The sequence below is a fragment of the Mesoplodon mirus genome (assembly GCF_964341445.2).
Source record: "Mesoplodon mirus genome assembly, chromosome: 1".
Taxonomy (NCBI): Eukaryota; Metazoa; Chordata; class Mammalia; order Artiodactyla; family Ziphiidae; genus Mesoplodon; species Mesoplodon mirus.
Genome location: NC_138976.1, coordinates 27,868,745 through 27,894,279, shown reverse-complemented (window position 1 = coordinate 27,894,279; position 25,535 = coordinate 27,868,745). Strand labels below are relative to the sequence as shown.

At 39.7% G+C, this 25,535-nt stretch overlaps 1 protein-coding gene across 1 annotated transcript in view; it reads left to right on the top strand.

The window, feature by feature from the left end:
* LOC309806704 (bile acid-CoA:amino acid N-acyltransferase-like) overlaps nucleotides 1-25,535 on the top strand; it is a gene marked incomplete at its 5' end in the record, with an annotated part of 43,033 nt that overhangs the window by 351 nt on the left and 17,147 nt on the right. The window contains 2 exons of the mRNA XM_082625655.1: nucleotides 17,302-17,814; nucleotides 20,419-20,621. Coding sequence (XP_082481781.1) covers nucleotides 17,302-17,814; nucleotides 20,419-20,621 — 716 coding nt within the window. The remainder of the gene's footprint in view (nucleotides 1-17,301; nucleotides 17,815-20,418; nucleotides 20,622-25,535) is intronic.

Here is a 25,535-nt window from a genome sequence, read left to right as displayed (position 1 = left end):
GAGGGCAGTGTGGAAAAGCACTTGGTTTCTTCTGGAGAGCTGCAAAGCCAGCATTCATGTAAATGTTAGGGCCAAAGAAATTACTCCTTCATAACCTGGAGCGGTTTCTCAAAATTTTTTTTTTTTTTTTTTTTTTTTTTTTTTTTTTTTTTTTCCGTACGCGGGCCTCTCACTGTTGTGGCCTCTCCCGTTGCGGAGCACAGGCTCCGGACGCGCAGGCTCAGCGGCCATGGCTCACGGGCCCAGCCGCTCCGCGGCATATGGGATCCTCCCAGACCGGGGAACGAACCCGCATCCCCTGCATCGGCAGGCGGACTCTCAACCACTGCGCCACCAGGGAGGCCCGGTTTCTCAAAATTTAATGTGCTTATGAATCACTTGGGATCTTTTTAAAATGCAGATTCTGATTCTGTAGGTCAAAAGTGGGTCCTGAACTTGTCTATAAAGCCCCTAGGTTATTCTGATGATGTTTTGAGTACCATGACCCTAGAAGCTAGTATTGAGGTGGGAGACTAGTACTGCCCCCTGAAACAGCAGTCCTGGAATGTTTAGCTGACAGGGAAGGGAAACTACACATTCATCAATAACTCTAGAGGGCATCACTGGTTTACAGCTGAATATAATATATCAGAATAATGACCTATAGTTTTCCTGGAAAGATTAAATTAGGTTTGCTAACTTGTTTCCTGAGATAACTAAAAACATGTGATATAAAAGGTTTACCTTTTAAAAAATTAAATGATTATAAAAGTGTTAGCAGTTTTACTCTGTTGGGACATTGAACTCTATGCTTACATAAAAACTAATAAAATAAGAGATTCAGTGTTAGTAGAATGAATGGTCTTACACAAACAGTGCTAAATAACAAAGATTCAACTGATTAATTTGAAGATTCTAATTGGCTTTATTAAATGATTCATAAATCAGGCAGCATCCCCTCCAGCAATAGAGAGCTGCTCTGTTGAGCTTCAGAAAAGGAAAGGTTTTTAAAGGCAGAGAGGGAGCAGAAAAAAGGAAATTACTAGCAAAAATGCATTGTTTTAGGCAAGGTCACCCTCTTTAAGGGGAATGGATAGGGTCTATCAGTGGATTACCTCCTAGTGCTGACCAGGAAATTCCAGATTGGCGGATTAAAGGTCACATTCCTGGGGAAGGTCGAGTCTATAATGAGGTTAGATATTGTCTGGGTTTGCTGCCCTGTGGCACAAATGACTTCATTCTGCGTTTGTCTCGTTTTTAACAACAGTATATATTTCAAGCAGCAAAAAAGAAACTTCTCCCTCTCTTCTTTTTAATTTTAACGTGTCATTTATAAAAGCACTTTTTTTTAGAAAATTGGGAAAGACAGAAAAAATATCTTTTCCATCCACCAGATAATCACCTAACATTCTTGTATATTAACAAGTGAAAAAAACCTTTTTTCCTGTATTTTAAAATTTGCTATGACATCCTGTCCTGTGACCCCTTCACACCATGACTATTTCTACTCATCTTTAAATAGTCTTAAGAATAATAGATTTGATTAATAACATATTATTCCATAAATGCATGTTACATAGTTATTCAACCAGTATTCTATTACTGGATTTTAAATTGTTGCCAGTTTTTTGCTTTTATGTTATTATTATTTTTTAATTAATTTATTTATTTTTAAATTTTTTGCCTTATAACAAATTTAATCAGTTATACATATACATGTTTCCATATCCCCTCCCTTTTGCGTCTCCCTCCCACCCTCCCTATCCCACCCCTCCAGGCAGTCACAAAGCACCAAGCTGATCTCCCTGTGCTATGCGGCTGCTTCCCACTAGCTATCTACCTTACATTTGGTAGTGTATATATGTCCATGCCGCTCTTTCACTTTGTCACAGCTTACCCTTCCCCCTCCCCATATCCTCAAGTCCATTCTCTAGTAGGTCTGTGTCTTTATTCCTGTCTTACCCCTATGTTCTTCATGACATTTTTTTTCTTAAATTCCATATATATGTGTTAGCATACAGTATTTGTCTTTCTCTTTCTGACTTACTTCACTCTGTATGACAGACTCTAGGTCTATCCACCTCATTACAAATAGCTCAATTTCATTTCTTTTTATGGCTGAGTAATATTCCATTGTATATATGTGCCACATCTTCTTTATCCATTCATCCGATGATGGACACTTAGGTTGTTTCCATCTCCGGGCTATTGTAAATAGGGCTGCTATGAACATTTTGGTACATGTCTCTTTTTGAATTATGTTTTTCTCGGGGTATATGCCCAGTAGTGGGATTGCTGGGTCATATGGTAGTTCTATTTGTAGTTTTTTAAGGAACCTCCATACCGTTCTGCATAGCGGCTGTACCAATTCACATTCCCACCAGCAGTGCAAGAGTGTTCCCTTTTTTCCACACCCTCTCCAGCATTTATTGTTTCTAGATTTTTTGATGATGGCCATTCTGACTGGTGTGAGATGATATCTCATTGTAGTTTTGATTTGCATTTCTCTAATGAGTAAAGATGTTGAGCATCCTTTCATGTGTTTGTTGGCAGTCTGTATATCTTCTGTGGAGAAATGTCTATTTAGGTCTTCTGCCCATTTTTGGATTGGGTTGTTTGTTTTTTTGTTATTGAGCTGCATGAGCTGCTTATAAATTTTGGAGATTAATCCTTTGTCAGTTGCTTCATTTGCAAATATTTTCTCCCATTCTGAGGGTTGTCTTTTGGTCTTGTTTATGGTTTCCTTTGCTGTGCAAAAGCTTTGAAGTTTCATTAGGTCCCATGTGTTTATTTTTGTCTTTATTTCCATTTCTCTAGGAGGTGGGTCCAAAAGGATCTTGCTGTGATTTATGTCATAGAGTGTTCTGCCTATGTTTTCCTCTAAGAGTTTGATAGTGTCTGGCCTTACATTTAGGTCTTTAATCCATTTTGAGCTTATTTTTGTGTATGGTGTTAGGGAGTGATCTAATCTCATACTTTTACATGTCCCTATCCAGTTTTCCCAGCACCACTTATTGAAGAGACTGTCCTTTCTCCACTGTACATTCCTGCCTCCTTTATCAAAGATAAGGTGACCATATGTCCGTGGGTTTAACTCTGGGCTTTCTATCCTGTTCCATTGATCTATCTTTCTGTTTTTGTGCCAGTACCATACTGTCTTGATTACTGTAGCTTTGTAGTATAGTCTGAAGTCAGGGAGCCTGATTCCTCCAGCTCCATTTTTCGTTCTCAAGATTGCTTTGGCTATTCGGGGTCTTTTGTGTTTCCATACAAATTGTGAAATTTTTTGTTCTAGTTCTGTGAAAAATGCCAGTGGTAGTTTGATAGGGATTGCATTGAATCTGTAGATTGCTTTGGGTAGTAGAGTCATTTTCACAATGTTGATTCTTCCAATCCAAGAACATGGTACATCTCTCCATCTGTTTGTATCATCTTTTTTTTTTTTTTTTTTTTTTTTTGCTGTACGCGGGCCTCTCACTGTTGTGGCCTCTCCCGTTGCGGAGCACAGGCTCCGGACGCACAGGCTCAGCGGCCATGGCTCACGGGCCCAGCCGCTCCGCGGCATATGGGATCCTCCCAGACCGGGGCACGAACCCATATCCCCTGCATCGGCAGGCGGACTCTCAACCACTGCGCCACCAGGGAGGCCCTGTATCATCTTTAATTTCTTTCATCAGTGTCTTATAATTTTCTGCATACAGGTCTTTTGTCTCCTTAGGTAGGTTTATTCCTAGATATTTTATTCTTTTTGTTGCAGTGGTAAATGGGAGTGTTTTCTTGATTTCACTTTCAGATTTTTCATCATTAGTGTACAGGAATGCCAGAGATTTCTGTGCATTAATTTTGTATCCTGCTACTTTACCAAATTTATTGATTAACTCTAGTAGTTTTCTGGTAGCGTCTTTAGGATTCTCTATGTATAGTATCATGTCATCTGCAAACAGTGACAGCTTTACTTCTTCTTTTCCAATTTGGATTCCTTTTATTTCCTTTTCTTCTCTGATGGCTGTGGCTAAAACTTCCAAAACTATGTTAAATAAGAGTGGTGAGAGTGGGCAGCCTTGTCTTGTTCCTGATCTTAGTGGAAATGGTTTCAGTTTTTCACCATTGAGGACAATGTTGGCTGTGGGTTTGTCATATATGGCCTTTATTATGTTGAGGAAAGTTCCCTCTATGCCTACTTTCTGCAGGGTTTTTATCATAAATGGGTGTTGAATTTTGTCGAAAGCTTTCTCTGCATCTATTGAGATGATCATATGGTTTTTCTCCTTCAGTTTGTTAATATGGTGTATCACGTTGATTGATTTGCATATATTGAAGAATCCTTGCATTCCTGGAATAAACCCCACTTGATCATGGTGTATGATCCTTTTAATGTGCTGTTGGCTTCTGTTTGCTAGTATTTTGTTGAGGATTTTTGCATCTATGTTCATCAGTGATATTGGCCTGTAGTTTTCTTTCTTTGTGACATCCTTGTCTGGTTTTGGTATCAAGGTGATGGTGGCCTCGTAGAATGAGTTTGGGAGTGTTCCTCCCTCTGCTATATTTTGGAAGAGTTTGAGAAGGATAGGTGTTAGCTCTTCTCTAAATGTTTGATAGAATTTGCTTGTGAAGCCATCTGGTCCTGGGCTTTTGTTTGTTGGAAGATTTTTTATCACAGTTTCAATTTCAGTGGTTGTGATCGGTCTGTTCATATTTTCTATTTCTTCCTGATTCAGTCTTGGCAGGTTGTGCATTTCTAGGAATTTGTCCGTTTCTTCCAGGTTGTCCATTTTATTGGCATAGAGTTGCTTGTGGTAATCTCTCATGATATTTTGTATTTCTGCAGTGTCAGTTGTTACTTCTCCTTTTTCATTTCTAATTCTGCTGATTTGAATCTTCTCCCTTTTTTTCTTGATGAGTCTGGCTAATGGTTTATCAATTTTTTTTATCTTGTCAAAGAACCAGCTTTTAGTTTTATTGATCTTTGCTATCGTTTCCTTCATTTCTTTTTCATTTATTTCTGATCTGATTTTTATGATTTCCTTCCTTCTGCTAACTTTGGGGTGTTTTGTTCTTTCTCTAATTGCTTTAGGTGCAAGGTCAGGTTGTTTATTCAAGATGTTTCCTGTTTCTTAAGGTGGGATTGTATTGCTATAAACTTCCCTCTTAGAACTGCTTTTGCTGCATCCCATAGGTTTTGGGTTGTCGTGTCTCCATTGTCATTTGTTTCTAGGTATTTTCTTATTTCCTCTTTGATTTCTTCAGTGATCACTTCGTTATTAAGTCATTTATTGTTTAGCCTCCATGTGTTTGTATTTTTTACTGATCTTTTCCTTTAATTGATATCTAGTCTCATAGCATTGCGGTCGGAAAAGATACTTGATACAATTTCAACTGTATTAAATTTACCAAGGCTTGATTTGTGACCCAAGATATGATCTATCCTGGAGAATGTTCCATGAGCACTTGAGAAAAATGTGTATCCTGTTGTTTTTGGATGGAATGTCCTATAAGTATCAATTAAGTCCATCTTGTTTAATGTATCATTTAAAGCTTGTGTTTCCTTATTTATTTTCATTTTGGATGATCTGTCCATTGGTGAAAGTGGGGTGTTGAAGTCTCCTACTATGAATGTGTTACTGTCGATTTCCCCTTTTATGGCTATTAGTATTATCCTTTTGTATTGAGGTGCTCCTATGTTGGGTGCATAAATATTTACAATTGTTATATCTTCTTCTTGGATCGATCCCTTGATCATTATGTAGCGTCCTTCTTTGTCTCTTCTAATAGTCTTTATTTTAAAGTCTATTTTGTCTGATATGAGAATTGCTACTCCAGCTTTCTTTTGATTTCCATTTGCATGGAATATCTTTTTCCATCCCCTTACTTTCAGTCTGTATGTATCTCTAGGTCTGAAGTGGGTCTCTTTTAGACAGCATATACATAGGTCTTGTTTTTGTATCCATTCAGCCAATCTGTGTCTTTTGTTGGGAGCATTTAGTCCATTTACAGTTAAGGTAATTAGTGATATGTATGTTCCTATTCCCATTTTCTTAATTGTTTTGGGTTTGTTATTGTAGGTCTTTTACTTCTGTTGTGTTTCTTGCCTAGAGAAGTTCCTTTAGCATTTGTTGTAAAGCTGCTTTGGTGGTGCTGAACTCTATCAGGTTTTTCTTGTCTGTAAAGGTTTTAATTTCTCCATCAAATCTGAATGAGATCCTTGCTGGATAGAGTAATCTTGGTTGTAGGTTTTTCCCCTTAATCACTTTAAATATGTCCTGCCACTCCCTTCTGGCTTGCAGAGTTTCTGCTGAAAGATCAGCTGTTAACCTTATGGGGATTCCCTTGTGTGTTATCTGTTGTTTTTCCCTTGCTGCTTTTAATATGTTTTCTTTGTATTTAATTTTTGATAGTTTGATTAATATGTGTCTTGTCATGTTTCTCCTTGGATTTATCCTGTATGGGACTCTCTGTGCTTCCTGGACTTGATTAACTGTTTCCTTTCCTATATTAGGGAAGTGTTCAACTATAATCTTTTCAAATATTTTCTCAGTCTCTTTCTTTTTCTCTTTTTCTTCTGGGACCCCTATAATTCGAATGTTGGTGCATTTAATGTTGTCCCAGAGGTCTCTGAGACTGTCCTCAATTCTTTTCATTCTTTTTTCTTTATTCTGCTCTGCAGTAGTTATTTCCACTATTTTATCTTCCAGGTCACTTATCTGTTCTTTTGCCTCAGTTATTCTGCTATTGATCCCTTGTAGAGAATTTTTTATTTCATTTACTGTGTTGTCCATCAGCGTTTGTTTCCTCTTTAGTTCTTCAAGTTCCTTGTTGAACGTTTCTTGTATTTTCTCCATTCTATTTCTAAGATTTTGGATCATCTTTGCTATCATTATTCTGAATTCTTTTTGAGGTAGACTGCGTATTTCCTCTTCATTTGTTAGGTTTGGTGGGTTTTTACCTTGCTCCTTCATCTGCTGTGTGTTTTTCTGTCTTCTCATTTTGCTTATCTTACTGTGTTTGGGGTCTCCTGTTCGCAGGCTGCAGGTTCGTAGTTCCCATTAATTTTGGTGTCTGTCCCCAGTGGCTAAGGTTGGTTCAGTGGGTTGTGTAGGCTTCCTGGTGGAGGGGACTAGTGCCCGTGTTCTGGTGGATGAGGCTGGATCTTGTTTTTCTGGTGGGCAGGACGACGTCTTGTGTTGTGTTTTGGGGTGTCTGTGGCCTCATTATGATTTTACGCAGCCTCTGTGCTAATCGATGGGATTGTGTTCCTGTCTTGTTAGTTGTTTGTCATAGGGTGTCCAGCACTGTAGCTTGCTGGTCTTAGAGTGAATCTGGGTCTTGGCGTTGATATGGAGGTCTCTGGGAGATTTTTGCCATTTGATATTACGTGGAGCTGGGAGGTCTCTTGTGGACCAGTGTCCTGAGCTTGGCTCTCCCACCTCAGAGGCACAGCCCTGACTCCTGGCTGGAGCACCAAGAGCCTTTCATCCACACGGCTCAGAATAAAAGGGAGAAAAGAAAGAAAGAAGGAAGATAAAATAAAGTAAAATAAAATAGTTATTAAAATAAAAAATAATTATTAAGAAGAAATTTTTAAAAAGTAACAAACAAACAAACAAAAAACACGGACAGACAGCACCCTAGGACAAATGGTAAAAGCAAAGCTATACAGACAAAACCACACAGATTAGCATACACATACACACTCACAACAGGAGAAAAGGGGGAAAAAATTATATATCTTTGCTCCCAAAGTCCACCTCCTCAATTTGGGATGATTCGTTGTCTGTTCAGGTATTCCACAGATGCAGGGTACATCAAGTTGATTTTGGAGATTTAATCCGCTGCTCCTGAGGCTGCTGGGAGAAATTTCCCTTTCTCTTCTTCGTTCCCACAGCTCCTGGGGTTCAGCTTTGGATCTGGCCCCGCCTCTGCATGTAGGTCGCCTGAGGGCATCTGATCTTCGCTCAGACAGGACGGGGTTAAAGGAGCAGCTGATTCGGAGGCTCTGGCTCACTCAGGCGGGGGGAGGGAGGGGTACGGATGCAGGGCGAGCCTGCGGCGGCAGAGGCTGACATGACGTTGCACCAGCCTGATGCGCACCGTGTGTTCTCCTGGGGAAGTTGTCCCTGGATCACGGGACCCTGGCGGTGGGCTGTATAGGCTCCCGGGAGGGGGTTCCGGATAGTGACCTATCCTTGCATATAGGCTTCTTGGTGGCGGCAGCAGCAGCCTTAGCATCTCATGCCCATCGCTGGTGTCTGCACTGATAGCCGCGTCTCGCGCCCATCTCTTGAGCTTTTTTAAGCGGCGCTCTGAATCCCCTCTCCTTGCGCACCGGGAAACAGAGGCAAGAAAAAGTCTCTTTCCTCTTCAGCAGCTCCAGACTTTTTCCCGGACTCCCTCCCAGCTAGCTGTGGTGCACTTGCCTCTTCAGGCTGTGTTAACGCAGCCAACCCCAGTCCTCTCCCTGGGATCTGACCTCTGAAGCCCGAGCCTCAGCTCCCAGCCCCCTCCCGTCCCGGCGGGTGAGCAGACAAGCCTCTTGGGCTGGTGAGTGCTGATCGGCACAGATCCCCTGTGCCGGAATCTCTCCGCTTTGCCCTCCGCACCCCTGTTGCTGCGCTCTCCTCCGGGGCCACCCCCTTCGCCACCCGCAGTCTCCGCCCGCGAAGGGGCTTCCTAGTGTGTGGAAACCTTTCCTCCTTCACGGCTCCCTCCCACTGGTGCAGGTCCCGTCCCTATTCCTTTGTCTCTGTTTTTTCTTTTTTCTCTTGCCCTGCCCAGGTACGTGGGGAGTTTCTTGCCTTTTGGGAAGTCTGAGGTCTTCTGCCAGCGTTCAGTAGGTGTTCTGTAGGAGCTGTTCCACATGTAGATGTATTTCTGATGTGTTTGTGGAGAGGAAGGTGATCTCCGCGTCTTACTCTTCCACCGTCTTGAAGCTCCTCCCACTGTAAATGTCTTGACCCTAAACCTAGGAATGGCCAATTTAGTCCTGCTTCCTTGATTTGTAATCCCATTACTATGTTTTGTGCATCCTGCAGTACAAAGTGACAGGTAGCTTTAACTCAATCATATCTGTATGCATGAAATAAGTCTCATCTACAATTACTTTCATTTTAATTAGGTTGTTTCACAGTGCAAAGGTCCTAAAGGTTTTACTTGAATTGTTTATGAATTCAGAAGTAGTAAAGTTAACTTCTGATTCCATAGAATTACAGTGTTAATCTTAGTTGTATAGGAGCAGACTGCAGCTGCCATCTGCATAATGTGTGTGCATAACTTAGCATAATGCCCTCAAGGTCCATCCATGTTGTCACAAATGGCAGGATTTCCTTCGTTTTTATGCCTGAATAATACTTCATTGTATATATATATATATATATATATATATATATACTATTTATTCATTCATTCGTCAGTGGACACTTAAGTTGTTTCCATGTCTTGGTTATTATAAATAGTGCTACAATGAACATGGGGCTGTAGATATCTTTTTGAATTAGTGTTTTCATTTCTTTGGGATAAATACCCAGAAGTGGAATTGCTAAATCATAAGGAAGTTCTGTTTCTAATTTTTAATTTTTTGAGGAGCCTCCATATTGTTTTCCATAGTGGCTGTACCAATTTACATTCCTGTCAGTGATGCACAAGTGTTCTCTTTTCTCCACATCCTCATCAACACTTGTTATTTCTTGTCTTTTTGATAATAGCTGTCCTAACAGTTGTGATTTTGATTTGCATTTCCCTGGTGATTAGTGATGTTGAGCACATTTTCATGTACGTGTTATCCATCTGTTTGCCTTCTTTGAGAAAATATCTATTTAGATCCTCTGCCCATATTTTAATCAGATTGTTTATTTTTGCAATTGAGTTGTATCATAATTTTTAATTGATTGTCAGACGTGGTATGTAGAACAGTAAAAATCAATATAAATATTTACATCTTGAACTAGAAATACCTCTTATGCTGGTCTGTTAGTGGGGTCAATCTAGTCAAGAGTTGAGCTCATTTTTTTTTGTTGTCATTTTTGCTATGATTATATTTGCTATAATCACCAACTTCAAAATCTTTTGGTGTTACATTGTGTTTAGAAGGAGGTAGGTTTGCTAGAGTATTTTTCTCAATGTTCACTTTCCACCCTCAACTTTAGGTCTTCCCTGTGTGCCTGCACATTAGAAAGTGTCTCTTTCCATGTTTTTACACACCCTACATGGTAGACTGTTGTTGCTTGTTACTTGGTGCTCACTAGCCTGGTGGTGGGGAGGTCATGATAGTTTTCTGTTATCCTAGATGAGCCTCAGTCTTTGACAGGCCCTGTGCCCCGCTGTCTGGGGGTGGAGATTTCTCAGTGATCCTGCCCTCTCCAAGTGATGAGAGACCTCTAATTATTTGAGTCCAGGATGGTTTCCTGTCCTTCTCCAGGGGTAAGGTTTTTTTTTGTTTTGTTTTGTTTTTTCCCCATTCATTTTTTCCTGCCCCCAGCAACAATAGGTCTCCTGTGCCTTGAGAGTGACAGGACTTGGTGTTCTTTTTCCAGTAGGGTGACCAACTCCTCCTGATTTTTCTGGGACTGTCCCGGTTTTAGCTCTGAAAGTCCTGCATCTTGGGAAATGCTTAAGTCCCAAGAAACTGGCTCAGTTGGCCATCCTCTCTCCCAGTGGCTTAAGGATTTTATTCCTCAGGGAAAAAAGGTTCAGGTGGAGCTTTGTGCCTTTCTTGCAGTGGTGGCTGCTACCCTCCTCCAGGACTGCCCAAGTCCGGAAACGTTTTTCCAGTTTCTTGTCCTACCCTAATCTTTCTCATAACCATCTGGTGAGGTACACAAAGAAGAGCCTGTTATTGGGTGCAAACTTCTCTTGAGTCTGCAGCTTCTGGGTGTTTTCTGTGTTTATGCTAGCTCACACAGCCTTTAGCAATTCACTGAAACTTTAGCTGAATTCCAATTATCTGCTTGTATGGAGGCCCCATCTTGTGCTGTGCTGCAGGTTTACCAGGTTGTTTCATCATGAAGGCACCCTTCTTTTCTTACATTTCAAGCTAGTTAGTGGCCCTGCAACCTCACCTCTCTGATAGATTCAATATAAGTTATGATTTTCAAGATTATTCACATTTTCTTGTTATTATTGATGGAACAACACTCTTTCTAGCTGCCTACATTCTAAGTAGAAATCAGTACTTGGTTTCTTTAGAAAGAATATATATATTTCAGTTTTGAGGTGTAGTGTTTTATAAATGTCAGTGAGATCAAGTTGGTTGGGAGTGTTGTCCAAATCTTTGGTATCTTACTGAATTTTTAAAATCGACTTGAACTGTCATTTACTGAGAGACAGTTGCTAAACTTCTCAACTATGATCGTGGATTTTTAAAAATTCTTTCAATTTTGCTTCATGTATTTTGAAACTCTGTTATTACAGAGTGCATATACATTTAAAAATATTTTTTCTTGATGACTTGATTTCTTTATTATGAAATATCCACCTTTATCTCTAGTAATACTCTTTGTCTTGACATAAATGGCTATAAATATATATATATACTTATATATCTTTTAAAATATATATATATTTATTTATTTATTTGGCCATGTTGGGTCTCAGTTGCAGCACACAGGATCTTCGTTGTTTCATGTGGGGTCTTCATTGCGGCATGCGGGGTCTTTAGTTGCAGCATGTGAACTTCTTAGTTACAGCATGTGGGATCTAGTTCCCTGACCAGAGATCAAACCCAGGCCACCTGTACTGGGAGTGCAGAGTCTTAGCCACTGGACCACCAGGGAAGTCCTGTATATAGTCTTGATATAAACTGATATAAAGTTGATATACATATAGCCCCACTAGCTTTCTTATGTTCAGTATCTGTGTTGCCTATATTATTCTTCCCTTTTATTTTCAATCTGTGTCTTTTATCTTGACAATACCTTTCTAAAAAACCAGCAATTTACTTTTTCAATTATTAGTTTGATGATCTGCATCTTTAACTAATTAGAGTGTTTAGTTCATTTATATTTAATGCAGTTATTAATATGGTTGGATTTAAGTCTCTCATCTTGTTATATGTTTTATATTCATCCCATTTATTATTTACTTATTTATTCCTTCTTTCCTGTTGTGGCAGATTGCATTTCCCAAAGATGGCTACACAAATACACATGTACACGCACACATGTCCCATTCCACATTTTTTTTTAACAACGTGAGTAAATTTCTCCAACTGTGAGGAGGGGTCTGTGTTCTCTCCACTTGAATTTTGATGAGTACTTGTAACTGCTACAACAATATAAAATGGGAGAAATTATGTCATATGACTTCCAAGGCTAGGATATAAAAAGGATATAGCCTCTATCCCTCTTGAGATGGTCACCCTTGGAATCTAGCCACCATGCTATGAGGAAGCCCAAACTAGCCCATGCAGAAAGACCACAGTGAGGCGCACATGCAGGGAAAATGATGCCTCCAATTGTGAGCCAGCATCAACTCTCAGACATGTGAAAGAATAAGCGTTCAGGTGATTTTATCCCCCTGCCTTTGATCTTGCAGTTGAATTACCAGACATCATGGTATGGAGACAAGCTGATCCCAGTGAGCCCTGTCCTAATTCCTGACCCATAGAATATATGAGCATAATAAATAACTGTTGCACATCTCTAAATTTTGGAGTAGTTTGTTACACAGCCATAGTAATTGGAACACCTACCTCTTTGGGGGTTAATTAAATGTGTGTGTGTGTGTGTGTGTGTGTGTGTGCTTTCTTTAGAGATTATAATATGTAACTGAGGAGTCCAGCTCTGGTTAAAAACGTCTATGTGATTTTTCAGGCCTTACCATGGGCAATTACTAAGTCTTTACCTGGCAGGCTTCATGGGGGAAAGCTGCTCTCCCCACATCAGACTTGAGGTACAGACAGTGCATGACAGTCTCTGAAGAAAGTAGCAGTCAAGGACTCAGACCACTCTGGTTCATCATACTCTTCTCATATTTGCCTTCCTTGACCAGGCTTCATCATCTTTTTTTTTTCTTTGATTTTTATTTTACATTGGAGTATAGTTGATTTACAATGTTGTGTTAGTTTCAGGTGTACAGCAAAGTGGTTCAGTTATACATATACATATGTCTATTCTTTTTCAAATTATTTTCCCATTTACGTTATTACAGAATATTGAGTAGAGTTCCCTGTGCTATACAGTAGGTCCTTGTTGGTTATCTATTTTAAATATCATAGTGTGTATATTTCAATCCCACACTCCCAATTTATCCCTCCCCCCCACCCCAACCTTTCCCCTTCGGTAACCATAAGTTTGCTATTTAAGTCTGTGAGTCTGTTTCTGTTTTGTAAATAAGTTCATTTTGTATCATTTTTTTTAGATTCCGCATATAAGCAATATCATATGATATTTGTCTTTCTCTGTCTGACTTCACTTCGTATGATAATCTCCAGATCCATCCATGTTGCGTCAAGTGCCATTATTTTATTCTTTTTATGGCTGAGTAATATTGTATTACTTTGTATATATGTACCACATCTTCTTAGGTGTCATCATTTTTTTAAATCTTTATCTCAGGCCTTTTTTAAAAGTCTCAGGTCTTCAGACGTCTCTACGGAGGCCTCCTTATGCAAAGAGGAAGGAAACTTCAGGACACTATTTCCCACTCTTAACTCAGCATCCCATTCTTTTTTTACTCCTAGCCCTTTCCCCTTGCTATCTTCTGACTCCAAATTGCTGGGTCCTTTGGGGCTCCCTCAAGGGTGAGACCACTTCCATGTCTGGCTGATCCAACAACCTTCCTTGACCCTTGTCTTGTCCCAGGCACTTTCTCCCATCACAGTAAGTGATCAAAGGCTTAACTCTGCTTTTAGCTTGTTACTTTAATCAGCTACTCTGACACGTGGCAGCTCAGCTCTCCGTCTCCTCCAGCTCAACTGAGCTTCTGACAGTAACTTTAAGTTATTTTAGTCTGCTGGCAAATAATCTTGCATTACTTGAAAAATAGTAATACAGTAATCTTTCAACAATATAATTCTATATTCCAGTCCCACCTTTTTGTAGAAATATTTTATTTCTATGTATTCTATAAGCGCCACAGTGCATTTTTATTATTTTTGTTTTAAACAGTCTTTTAATTACATTTAAATACACATACATGTGTGTGCATACATATTAAAGATTTTTAAGGGCTTTTATAATTACCATTTTTGTGGTCTTCATCCTTTCCCACAGATCCAGTTGTCCATCTAGTATCATTTCAACATTTTAACATTTCTTGTAGTGCTGGTCTACTGCAGACATAATCTCTCAGGTTTCTGTTTCTGTTCTTTTTTCCTGGAAATGTCTTTATTTTGCCTTCATTTTTGAAGTGTATTTTTGTTAGATAAAGAATTTTAGGGTTTTTTTTTCCTTTAAGCATTTTAAAGATTCGTTTTATTGTCTTCTGGCTTACATTGTTTGTGATGGGAAGTCAAATGTTATTTGTGTTGTTTGTTCTCCTGTATATAATGTTTCCGTTTTCCTCTGGCTGCTTTTAAGATTGGCTCTTTATATTTTATTATTATCAGTTTGACTATAATGGCATAGTTGTGGTTTTCTTAGTGTTTGTCTTTGTGGTTTGCTGAGATTCTTGCAATTGTGGCGTGATGTTTTTCAACAGTTGCAAATTTTCAACCATTAGTTTTTTAAACATTTCTTCTGTGCCTGTCTACCTCCTCTCTTTCTAAGGCACCAACTACACATATATTAGAGCATTTGATATTGTCCCACACATCGCAAGTGCTCTGTTCTTCTTTTACACCCTTTTTTCTTTTTGTGATTTCGTTTGGGTACTTTCAATTGAGATGTCCTTAAGTTTGCTCGTTCTTTACTCAGCTGTTTCCATCCTCTGTAAAGTCTATCTAGTGAATTCTTCATTTCTGATATATTTTTTTTTCTAACTCTTCTCTTTGGTTATTTTTTTCTAGCTTCCATGCTCAGATGAAATTCTCAGTCTCTTCATGTATTTTGTCTGCCTTCTCAATAGATCCTTTAGCATTTTTATCATACTTATTATTATTATTATTTTTTAAAAGGCATGTGGAATCTTCCCTGACCAGGGATTGAACCTGTGTCCCCTGCATTGGCAGGTGGACTCTTAACCACTGCGCTGCCAGGGAAGTCCCCTTACTTATTATTTATTTATTTTTTTAAAGGACAGTTTATTTATTTATTTATTGCGGTATGCAGGCCCCTCACTGCTGCGGCCTCTCCCGCTGCGGAGCACAGGCTCCGAACGCGCAGGCCCAGCGGCCATGCCCCATGGGCCCAGCCGCTCCGCGGCACGTGGGATCCTCCCGGACCGGGGCACGAACCCGCGCCCCCCGCATCGGCAGGCGGACCCCCAACCACTGCGCCACCCGGGAAGTCCCCCCATACTTATTTTTTAAATTAACCTTTTACTTTGAGACAATGGTAGATTCACATCAGTTGTAAGAAGTAATATAGAGCGAACACATGACCCTTTACACAGTTTCCCCTATGATAAGATCTTGCAAAATTTTAGAACAATATCGCAACAAGAATATTGACATTGATACAATCAAGATATAGAATATTTCCACCACCACAAGGATTCCCTAATAGTACCCTTGTATAGCCATCTCCCCCCAGCCCCAATCCCTGAACCTTAGCCACCACTAATCTGTTCCCCATAATTCTGTCATTTCAAGACTGTTATATAAACAAAATCATACAGTATCTAACCATTTGGGATTAGCTTTTTAAAATTCATTTCATTCCCCTGTAAATCATCCAAGTTGCATATATCAGTAATTCAATCTTTTTTTAAAAAATTGCTGAATAGCATTCTATAGTAGTTGTATCAAAGTTACTGTCTGATTATTCCACCTTTGGAATATTTCTGAGTCTCCTCCTACTGAATGTTTCCTCTCATGATCATGGGTCAATTTTCTTCCTTCCTTTGTGCCTGTAATTTTTTTTCTTTGTATCCTGGATATTTTGCATAAAATAACAGTAATAGCTAAAATAAGTAATATTTACCTCAAGAAAAGAGCATACTTCTATTCTGTCAAATTGTTAGAATTAGGGGCTGAATCAATCTGATGTGTAGTTGAGCTGGCTAGAGATATTTTTTTGTATTTTATTGTCATGTTGCTAGCTTTTCTAACTGTGGGGTATTTCTCCCTGATTTACAAGCCTTCTGGAAGGAGTGTCACTAAGGTATTGCTCTGTCATGCCACTCCTGGTTTTCTGAGCCAGGGGAAATCTCTCTATTTTGATACTCTGCCTCCATCTTTTGGAAGGCAGCTGCCTTACTTTGTAAAAAGGCCTGCAAAGCCTCAGAGGGATTTCCCTCAGCTCACGTCCCTGCTGTCAGTCTTTGACGTGTTTGTCCCTGAGCACATTGTCAAATCCTAGAAAGAGTTGGCAGTTGGAGAAAGACTTACTCTGTGGCTGGAGTTTCTCAGAACTCTAATCTATCAAGCCAGCCCCCACACACCCATTACAAGTGCATTAAATTTTCTATGGATTTCTCTTTATTTTTCTCTATGGGTTTTTGTTGTTATTGTTATTGTTGCTTCGTCATAACTGAAAGTCACCATGTAGGAGTGAAAATTTCTTCTCTTCTATGAGGAGCTTGTCACTTGCTAGAGTTTAATTCATTTAGGTTCTTTGCATTCTTGGCAATCTAATGAGTTTAACAAAACAAAAACACTTCTGTATACCTGAAGGGCTTGTCAGTTTCTAGTTTTGCTTAGGACTGGGTAAATCCTAACTACGAAGCTATGAGTATTTTTTTTTCCTAGGGAGCAATATGTCAGCCTTCTTGTTCTCCCTAGAGACTTTATTCTCATTCTTTTGAAAGATCATTCTATTTTTTATGCTCTTGTAGGTAAAATTTTAGATGCCAAGGCATTCTGTTTGCAGGACTCAGGGGGGGATTAGTAGTATAGTTACCTGTTTCTTACATAGAGACGTTCATCAAGTCCCCCTGTTTTCAACCCCACCTCTCACTCCTATTCTCCATTGTACTTGGTTTTTCAAGGGCTCTAGATGGCAGATTGTGATGTTTTCCTTGGATGTGTTAGTATCATTCATGCATATTTTGACTGCTGCTTCCTCAGCCTTGGATCACTATCGTTATGAAACTTATCATCTTGCTATATATCTTCTAGAAATTTGTTGAACACTCCTAGGAATCTTGAACTTGAAGATTATATCAGGATATTTGCTAACTAACTGGAGAGTTAGAGCTGAATCCCAAGCAGCCTGATTCCTGGTCCAGTTTACTTTTCGTTAACCTTATCACTGCCTTATTTCATTCTCCCATATTTCTTTCTGTGTTGAGGTTTACTGAAGGCATTAGTGAAGAATCATCCAAGGAGCCACACTGTAACAAGGATTCAGCTGACAGCTACCCCTGCAAGTGCACTCATGTTGATGAGCCAGCGCATAGCTAAAGACCTAACTCCATTTCAGATAGTGCTTCTTTGGACATCACTGGAAGATGAAAAGGAAAACCTGTTTCATTCTCAAGCCTACTCTAGGGCCAATGAAGTTGGTGAGGTGGACCTAGAGCATACATCTTCTCTTGGAGGTGATTATGTAGGAGTCCACCCTATGGGTCTCCTCTGGTCCCTGAAACCTGAGAAGATATTAACTAAACTGCTTAAAAGAGATGTTATGAATAACCCCTTGCAGGTCCAATTAAAACTTTATGATTCAGATGTAATGGTTACCCACATCACCATCACTACTCCAAAGGTCAGCCTGACTCTGGAGAGGTGGTATGTAGCACCTGGTGTCACCCGAATCCAAGTCAAAAAAGGCCGCCTTCGGGGAGCCCTCCTTCTCCCTCCAGGTGAGTGGAATTACCCTGGTTATTGTCATCTTTTTTTTTCTTCCTCTTTTAAATCCCTTATCCTCCTAGAAGTTTAGCTTGGATGTGGATAAAATAGAGAGCATTCCTTTCCTGACTCAGAATCAGAGTTAACTTTGGGTCAGAACAAGAACGTGGTGATAACTTCATTCCAACTCTAGTTTTATCTTAGCAATTCTGGAGCCTGTCTAAGGATATAACAGTAGTTTATGGAGTCCCTGCATTATGGGATTTCCATAGCTTTGGATTTATGTGAAATTCATTCACATTGAAGCCTAGCTATCTGAAGACCCACATCCTGATATGGAACTGTATCCCAGCTTCTTTTGGGGGTTCTGTCATGTCTGAGTTTTAATTTAGGCATAGGTCATTGCATGATTGTCACAATAAGCTGATGATATAATGGATTGAAATATTGCAACAAATATAGAGGATGCAAAGAAACTTTATACCCTTTAGTTCCATAAATATTGCATATTTATAGGATATTCCATAAATCAGCAGCTAATATAACATACTCCCTAATGGCTGTAAAACTTTTCAGAACATTCAGTTTCTCATAGTGATCTCAACATACCAAAAAGTGGTTCAAAACATCTATTGGTACCTTTCTCAGAGTTTATTGTGGGGACTGAATGAAGCAAAGTTAATTTCCCAGAAGTAGCCCTCAGTAGGTCCAGGTTTCAGGTGTGTCTGAGGTTGCCTTATTCAGACATGTGCTTTGATTTGGGACACAGCCGTCACATCATCAGGAGGTATTCCCCCTCTCTCCCTGCCTTTTTTTTTTTTTTTTTTTATAGTCACCTTCTAGAACTGAGATGGGTTAAGGAAACCGGAAGTGTTAGAGGTGGTTTCTGACAACATAGAGTATTAGATGGCGTAAAAGGAAAAAAGCTTCCCGTTGCAAATTCACCATGACCCATGCACCTTTTTGGGTAAATCTGAAAAATTTTTACCCCCAGTATTTAGCATATAGACCACTTTATTGTGTGTAGGGATCAGGAAGTAAGTGGCACAAACCTCCTTGACGCTAATATTCAGTTAAGAATCTGAATATTCAGCTCAGTGCTTTGCGATGACCTAGAGGGGTGGGATAGGGAGGATGGGAGGGAGGCTCAAGAGGGAGGGGATATGGGGACATGTGCATGCTTATGGCTGATTTGCTTTGTTGTACAACAGAAACTAACAGTATTGTGAAGTAATTATACTCCAATAAAGATCTATTTTTAAAAAAAGAATCTGAATAGTAGTTCAGGCCTTTCACCTTGGGATGATGTGCTGGTTTAGGGTGTGCTATTTGCGAACCCTCTTAGACATTGTGTGTGCTGGGTCTCCTGATTTGGTGCTTATTCTGTTGGGGTACAGAAAAGGGTTGTGTTCTGTGGAGCCAAAAGTGGTTGAGTCAGGTCTCAAAGAAGTTCTTAACGACATTTTTCCAAAATAAGAGGCTCAGTAATCTTAAGTACTGTCAATCAGAATATGCAAAAACATCCATTCATGTATTCAAGTGGTATTTTTAAACCAAGATGTATTCAGTATCACTTTATTTCTCCTTTTCTCAAGGTGAGAAAATATAGCAATATTTTGTTTTGACAATTCCCAATACTCCTTTAAATCAAGTCACTCCTTTCAAATATGGATAGGATCAGGCTTTCTTAACTAAAATCACTTATACAATAATAGTATATCCCCAATAAGGGTATGATAAATTACTTTCAATATGTGAGCTCTGCTTTATTTTGGAAGCAAGCTGCCTACACAGTGAGTGTAGAATGATACCCTGACCATCCCTATTTTGGTGTAAAATTTCGTCACTATGTAGGCAGATGAGTGTAACAGAGCAGTGTTAAGTCAGGATTTTAGCTAACATAATCATTTCAATACTTTTTTTTTTAAAGCCATATACTTCTTTGAGAACCCAATTAAATCTGTGGGTGCTCTCATCAGTAAAATGCACATATAAATGTATAGTCTTGCATGTAATTTCAGGACCTTTGCTGATTTCCTGAAGCCTATTTGTGTAGGTTAAGAAGCCCTTGCCGGGCCTCCCTGGTGGCGCAGTGGTTGAGAGTCCGCCTGCCGATGCAGGGGATACGGGTTCGTGCCCCGGTCTGGGAGGATCCCATATGCCGCGGAGCGGCTGGGCCCGTGAGCCATGGCCGCTGGGCTTGCGCATCCGGAGCCTGTGCTCCGCAACGGGAGAGGCCACAACAGTGAGAGGCCCGCATACCGCAAAAAGAAAAAAAAAAAAAAGAAGCCCTTGCCTAATTTCTTTGGCTTTCTTTACTTCAGCACTATAGATATGACTCATTAAGAGTCCTGAATTCTCTTTGGCTGTAGAAATTAAACATGTCAATGAACATGGTGTCCAGTGAAACTTCTGAATATTATGCTCCATTATATACTCAGTCGGCTTTAACTCTGCCCCAGAAAAAAGGCTGAAAATGTGGAAATTCTATTGAAATTTTATACATTAATTCTAAAATTTGTGATGCATTTCTTCGTGTTGTCATATTTGTCTTCTCTTCTTCTCACCTTCCGTTCTTACTCAATTCTGTGGTTTTTTTTGTTTGGTTTTGTTTTCAGGAGAGGGCCATTTCCCAGTGGTAATTGATTTGTTTGGTGGTATTGGTGGACTGATTGAAATCCGAGCCAGTCTCTTGACCAGTCATGGCTTTGCTGTCTTGGCCTTGGCTTACTGTGACTATGAAGACCTCCCTTTCCAACTAGAGAAAGTAGATTTGGAATATTTTGAGAAAGATGCCAACTTTCTCCTGAGACATCCTAAGGTAAATTTGACCTTTTCAGTCAGTTTCAATCCCTATTTTTCAATAAGCATGATATTCTGTGACTTCTTTTAACTTCCAAGTATGATTCTCCCTCAGTGAACTTGAAATTCTATTACATATTTGTATTATTCACATGATTTATCTTGTATCCCGTGTCTTCTGCTCAGAAAGATGAAATGCATAGTTAGCCTGTGTCTGTCATGGAATCAAAGGCATTGGCTTTGGATTCAGACAGAAATGGGTTTCATTTCTGGCTCCATCCCATCTGGTTGTGGGCAAGTTACTAAGAACCTCTAATCCTCAGTTTCTTCATCTATTAAATAATACTGTAGTGACACTACTTCATAAGGTTACTGTGAGAATTAAAAGGAATACTAGAAGCCAAGTGCTTATTAGAGTAACAGGCAACACTAAATACTCAATAAATCTGATCAATTATTATTATTATCACCTTCTCTGATAATTATTAAATCACCATACTTAACCAGGTAGATAATCTATTTCTTTGAAGAGTGGGTCAGAATTTTTAGTTACTTGACAGGTCTTAAACATAATGCTATAGTACTTTCTAATCCACATACCTTCTTTAAATTTTAAAATGTGCTTTGCTGCTGTAAGAGGGTTGATGCATGTTAGCCCTTATTTATTGCTAATTTTTTTTCTTAATAAGAAGCAGTCAAAGTAATTAAGACTCTGTACTGCATCCTTTCTCATATAAGGATCACCAAAGTACCGTGAGAATTGCAGTTGTAAGATGAGCAACAACTCTCACTGTTGTGGCCTCTCCTGTTGCGGAGCACAGGCTCCAAACGCGCAGGCTCAGCGGCCATGGCTCACGGGCCCAGCCGCTCCGCAGCATGTGGGATCTTCCCGGACTGGGGCACGAACCCATGTCCCCTGCATCGGCAGGTGGACTCTGAACCACTGCGCCACCAGGGAAGCCCTAAATAGCTATTTTTGATGCATATAATGGAATTGTCCTTGGACTATCAAATAGGCATTGTTATCATTGTGCTAGCCCTCTGCTTGGCTTAGATGAGAAATTAAAATGTTATGTGATTCTGCTTTTCACTCTTTTAGCCTGGGTCGCCTTGTAGGTGCTGCGTGACTTTTCTATCATTCTTTCTACCAATATCACACAGATAACTAGTTAGTGACTAAGCCAGGCTTGGAAACCTGATTTCTTTCCTAGGCTCTGAGTATTTCCTTTAAACCTGCTTCACACTGTCTCTTCTGCAGGAGGATAGACCTCAGATACTTCAATTCCTTGAAAGTCTTATTTCTCTATCTGTTGATTTGAAGTGTCTTCTAAGGACTCTAAATTCCCCAATTGAAAATTTGGTGGCAGAAGTTGTAATAAGAGTTAGTGTTCTGCCAAAGGCCAGAAGTAAATTAGATAAAGCCTGCATATATCTGAGTCACCTTTTTTCTGTTCATCCATGTTATACTGGCTTTTACTTTATCTTCCATGGCCAAATCCATTCTGAGTTCTCGTCTCTCCTTGCCATAACTGTGACTATATCTTTTAACTTGATATAGAATTTCAGAGCTTGAAAGTTTCTTTTAACCCAAAGGGCCGGGGGGAGGGTGTGGTTCAAGCCTCTTCTCTTAATATGCAGGATGAAAAATGGAGTGTGTATATGATTCAGTTTGTTTCATTTTTTCCCCTTTACCATAAGAATTTCTCACATTTGTGTCAGCTAGATACAAGTGGTACATTCATTCATATTTTTCTAAATAGTAAAAAAAAAAAAACCCAAACATTACTTAATAAAATGTCTTTTTTTCCTAAGAAAATCTAGGGAATCAGTAAGGCTTTAGAAGAGATGTGACTCTCTGAAACTATCCTTGCATGGGGCCAGTGCTCAAGGAGAATGAAGGCTTTATTTTGTACCATAAAAAACAACAACAAAAACTTTAACTCCTTCTTTTCCTTTGCTCTCCTATACCAAATTGGTAACTAGGAGCTGTATATTCTACACTCATAACTAACTCATTGTCTTGTTTCCTTTTTATCCCTGCTGGTGCTGCTTAGCTCAGGGCACCATTATTTCTTGCCTGCACCATTGCAATAAGCTTGGCTTTTCTGCCTCCAGTTTTGCAAGTCAGAGTCATAAGACTGGTTTTTTTAGAGCACAGTTATTTTACTCTCTTGCTTAACCATCTCCCAATTTACTAGGCTTCCTAGTCAGGCTTCCTAGCATGTTAGATAAAATTTTCCATAATCTGACTTCTGCGTACTTCTGCCTTATCTTATGCCTCTCCTTAAAATCTGTCCTGATTCCCCTCTGTAGTTAGGAAAAGAGTAAAGGCTGCCTATTAGCATGTTCTTCAAAGTCATTCCCTGTCAAGCTGCTGTTTTCTTTTCCAGCCTTATTTTGCTATTTCCCGTCTGATACTCTAAACTCAAGTAATGAAGAGCTACTATGGTTACCTGAATGCACTGCTCCTGAGTTTTAGCATGTGTTCCTCCCATGGTGAATCCATTAGGAATGTTCTGGCTATGTTTCCAGAAAAGTCACTGAGTGGCTTAAACAACATCAACATAAGGCATTTTATTCTCTCATGTAACAGATCTGGAGATAGGTGGTTCCAGCTTTAGTTTGGAAACTCAGTGGAGTTTCTTACTGAGGAGACTGGATTGGCATTTCTATAATTTCCTGGCCTTCTTCTCAAGGTCACAAGATGGCTGTGGCAGTTTCAGACATTAAGTCAACATGCCAGCATTATCAACAATGTTAAATCCATAGTATTCAGTCAGTAGAACCTGACATATTCTTGAAGGAGCATTGGACATTAGTTACATATTCCAAAACTCTAGAACTGGGCGCATGGGTGGGATTAGTACGTGCTTTGTTCCCACTGGCCATTGAAGTTCTTTGGTTGTTTGAGATTGTAGGGTTTTGCTAAATGATGGATAGAATCAACATCTCATTTCTGTTATTTTCGGGACTAGTGACCTAAAACAAATAGACCTCCAGATATTTCTCTAGCAAAGATGGGTTTATTTGGGATCAGCAGAGAACTGCAATTTGGTGTCTCAACCATGGAGAGCCACGTGCAAGTCCCAACACAACAAGGGAAAGAGAGCACTTTTATGGAGGGGAAAAGGAAGTGGGAGGGGGAAGAGCTATAGTAAACAGACTCTATGGCTTTTCATTGGCTGAATCATTGCCAGGAAAGAAGAGTATTTCTTCTTCTAGTTGGACTTTGTTGCAGGGCGTGAGAGCTCCCCCTTCTAGTCTCCCAACTCTATTTAATTGAGGTTTCTAGTTTATTTATTTTTTAAATTTCCCCCTTTAGATCAAGATCTTTCTCTGAAAACATCACTGATCAAGAGTCAAGTTTTCCAGTTTCAGCAGCTTTTTGTCCCTCAATGCCAGGAAGGACCTTTCCTGGGTGTAGTGTCTCACACTGGAGGGGAAATGCATAGATTGGAAACCAGTTGAGGTACCATGCAAGTAACAGGGAGGGACAACTGTCAGGCACTTTTAATCTAAAATCCATATGTTATCAAGATCATCTAAAGCATTATGTCATCATCAAAAGTTGGCAAACTTCCAATAGGCCTGGTCTGAATATCTTGGGAAAGTTGTCTCATCAGATGTCATCTGCTTCAATTCTGGGAAATCTTTACTTTCAGGTAACTAGATGATGTGCAGGTCTAGTCAGGGTTTGATGCTTTCTTTAGATGTGTCACATGAATCCAAGAGTCTATTCCTTGGAGTTTGGTGCACAAGGGCCTTTCCTGTGAGGCTGAAGAGAGCTTTTATGGAAGTGTCTTTTCCAGTAGATGAAATCTCCAGGTTACAGAATGTGAATCATAAGGTCCTTGTCTCCCAAGAGTACACTGTGAAAAGATTGCTCTACCAAAACATAGTTATTTTTAATAGAAGCAATTAGGCCTTTGCAATATTGGAGTATCTCTTCTTTTATCAGCTGTGGGTCAAAAGAAGCAAGAGCCAAAACACTGGGTGTCATTTGACTGTCACAAAGGGTGAGAGTTTATGGGTTCCAAAAAGTATGGATCTGAGATTTAGAAGGACCAATGGCAATGTTTTTGGTCAAAGTACTTAGAGGGCCTATACCAGTTTTGCTAACTGAGTCTTAATAATGCCACTGCTGTGTTCGACTAAGCCAAAGGTTTGAGGGCAGAAAGTACAGTGAAATGTGTAAAACCAGCCAAACAGCACAGACTTATCAAAGCACCTGGTCAGTAAAAGGTTTCCTTGATCACTATGAAATTGAAGAGGAGTTCCCCAGGTACAGATAATCTTTTCCAAAAGGGCTTTAGCCACAGAAGAGGCAGTAGCCTGTCTGTAAGGGAAGGCAACAGTCCATTGTGAAAACATACAGACCATGGCTAAAACATATTTATATCCATGAGGTGGAGAAAGTTGTATGAAACCCATTTGTCAGACCTCGAATGGTCTATTAAGCAGTTAAAAATGTCTGGGAGCAGTATGAACAGGCGTCCCTGGGTTGTATTTTGGACAAGTGGGACAAGTGAGGTATGCACTTTTCATGGGTTAGTGTTTCTCCCCCAATATTGATACATGAATGCTGTCATTTTGTCAGTAGATCAATAGTTTAATGCATGTGCAGTGGTGAGGAGTGGGAATTTTAGAGTCTCTGGTAGGACTGGGTTGTTATTTGGTCTAAACCAGAGCTTTCTCTTTTTATCAAACCAACAATTCTTGAACTTCCAATCTTGTTTTTCCTTTTCTGAGGCCAATTTTTCGACTTCTCTAGTGAGTTTTCTTAAGTTACCACTTGGGGAAATAACGCTTTAGACCATGACAAAGGTTTGGCTGCTGCTGGTCCCTTTAAGACCAGGATTTTTTTGCAGAAATGTCAGCAAGGTGATTTCCTTAGCTTGCAGAGAGTCAGGGTTAGAATGCTCCCAAAGTATTA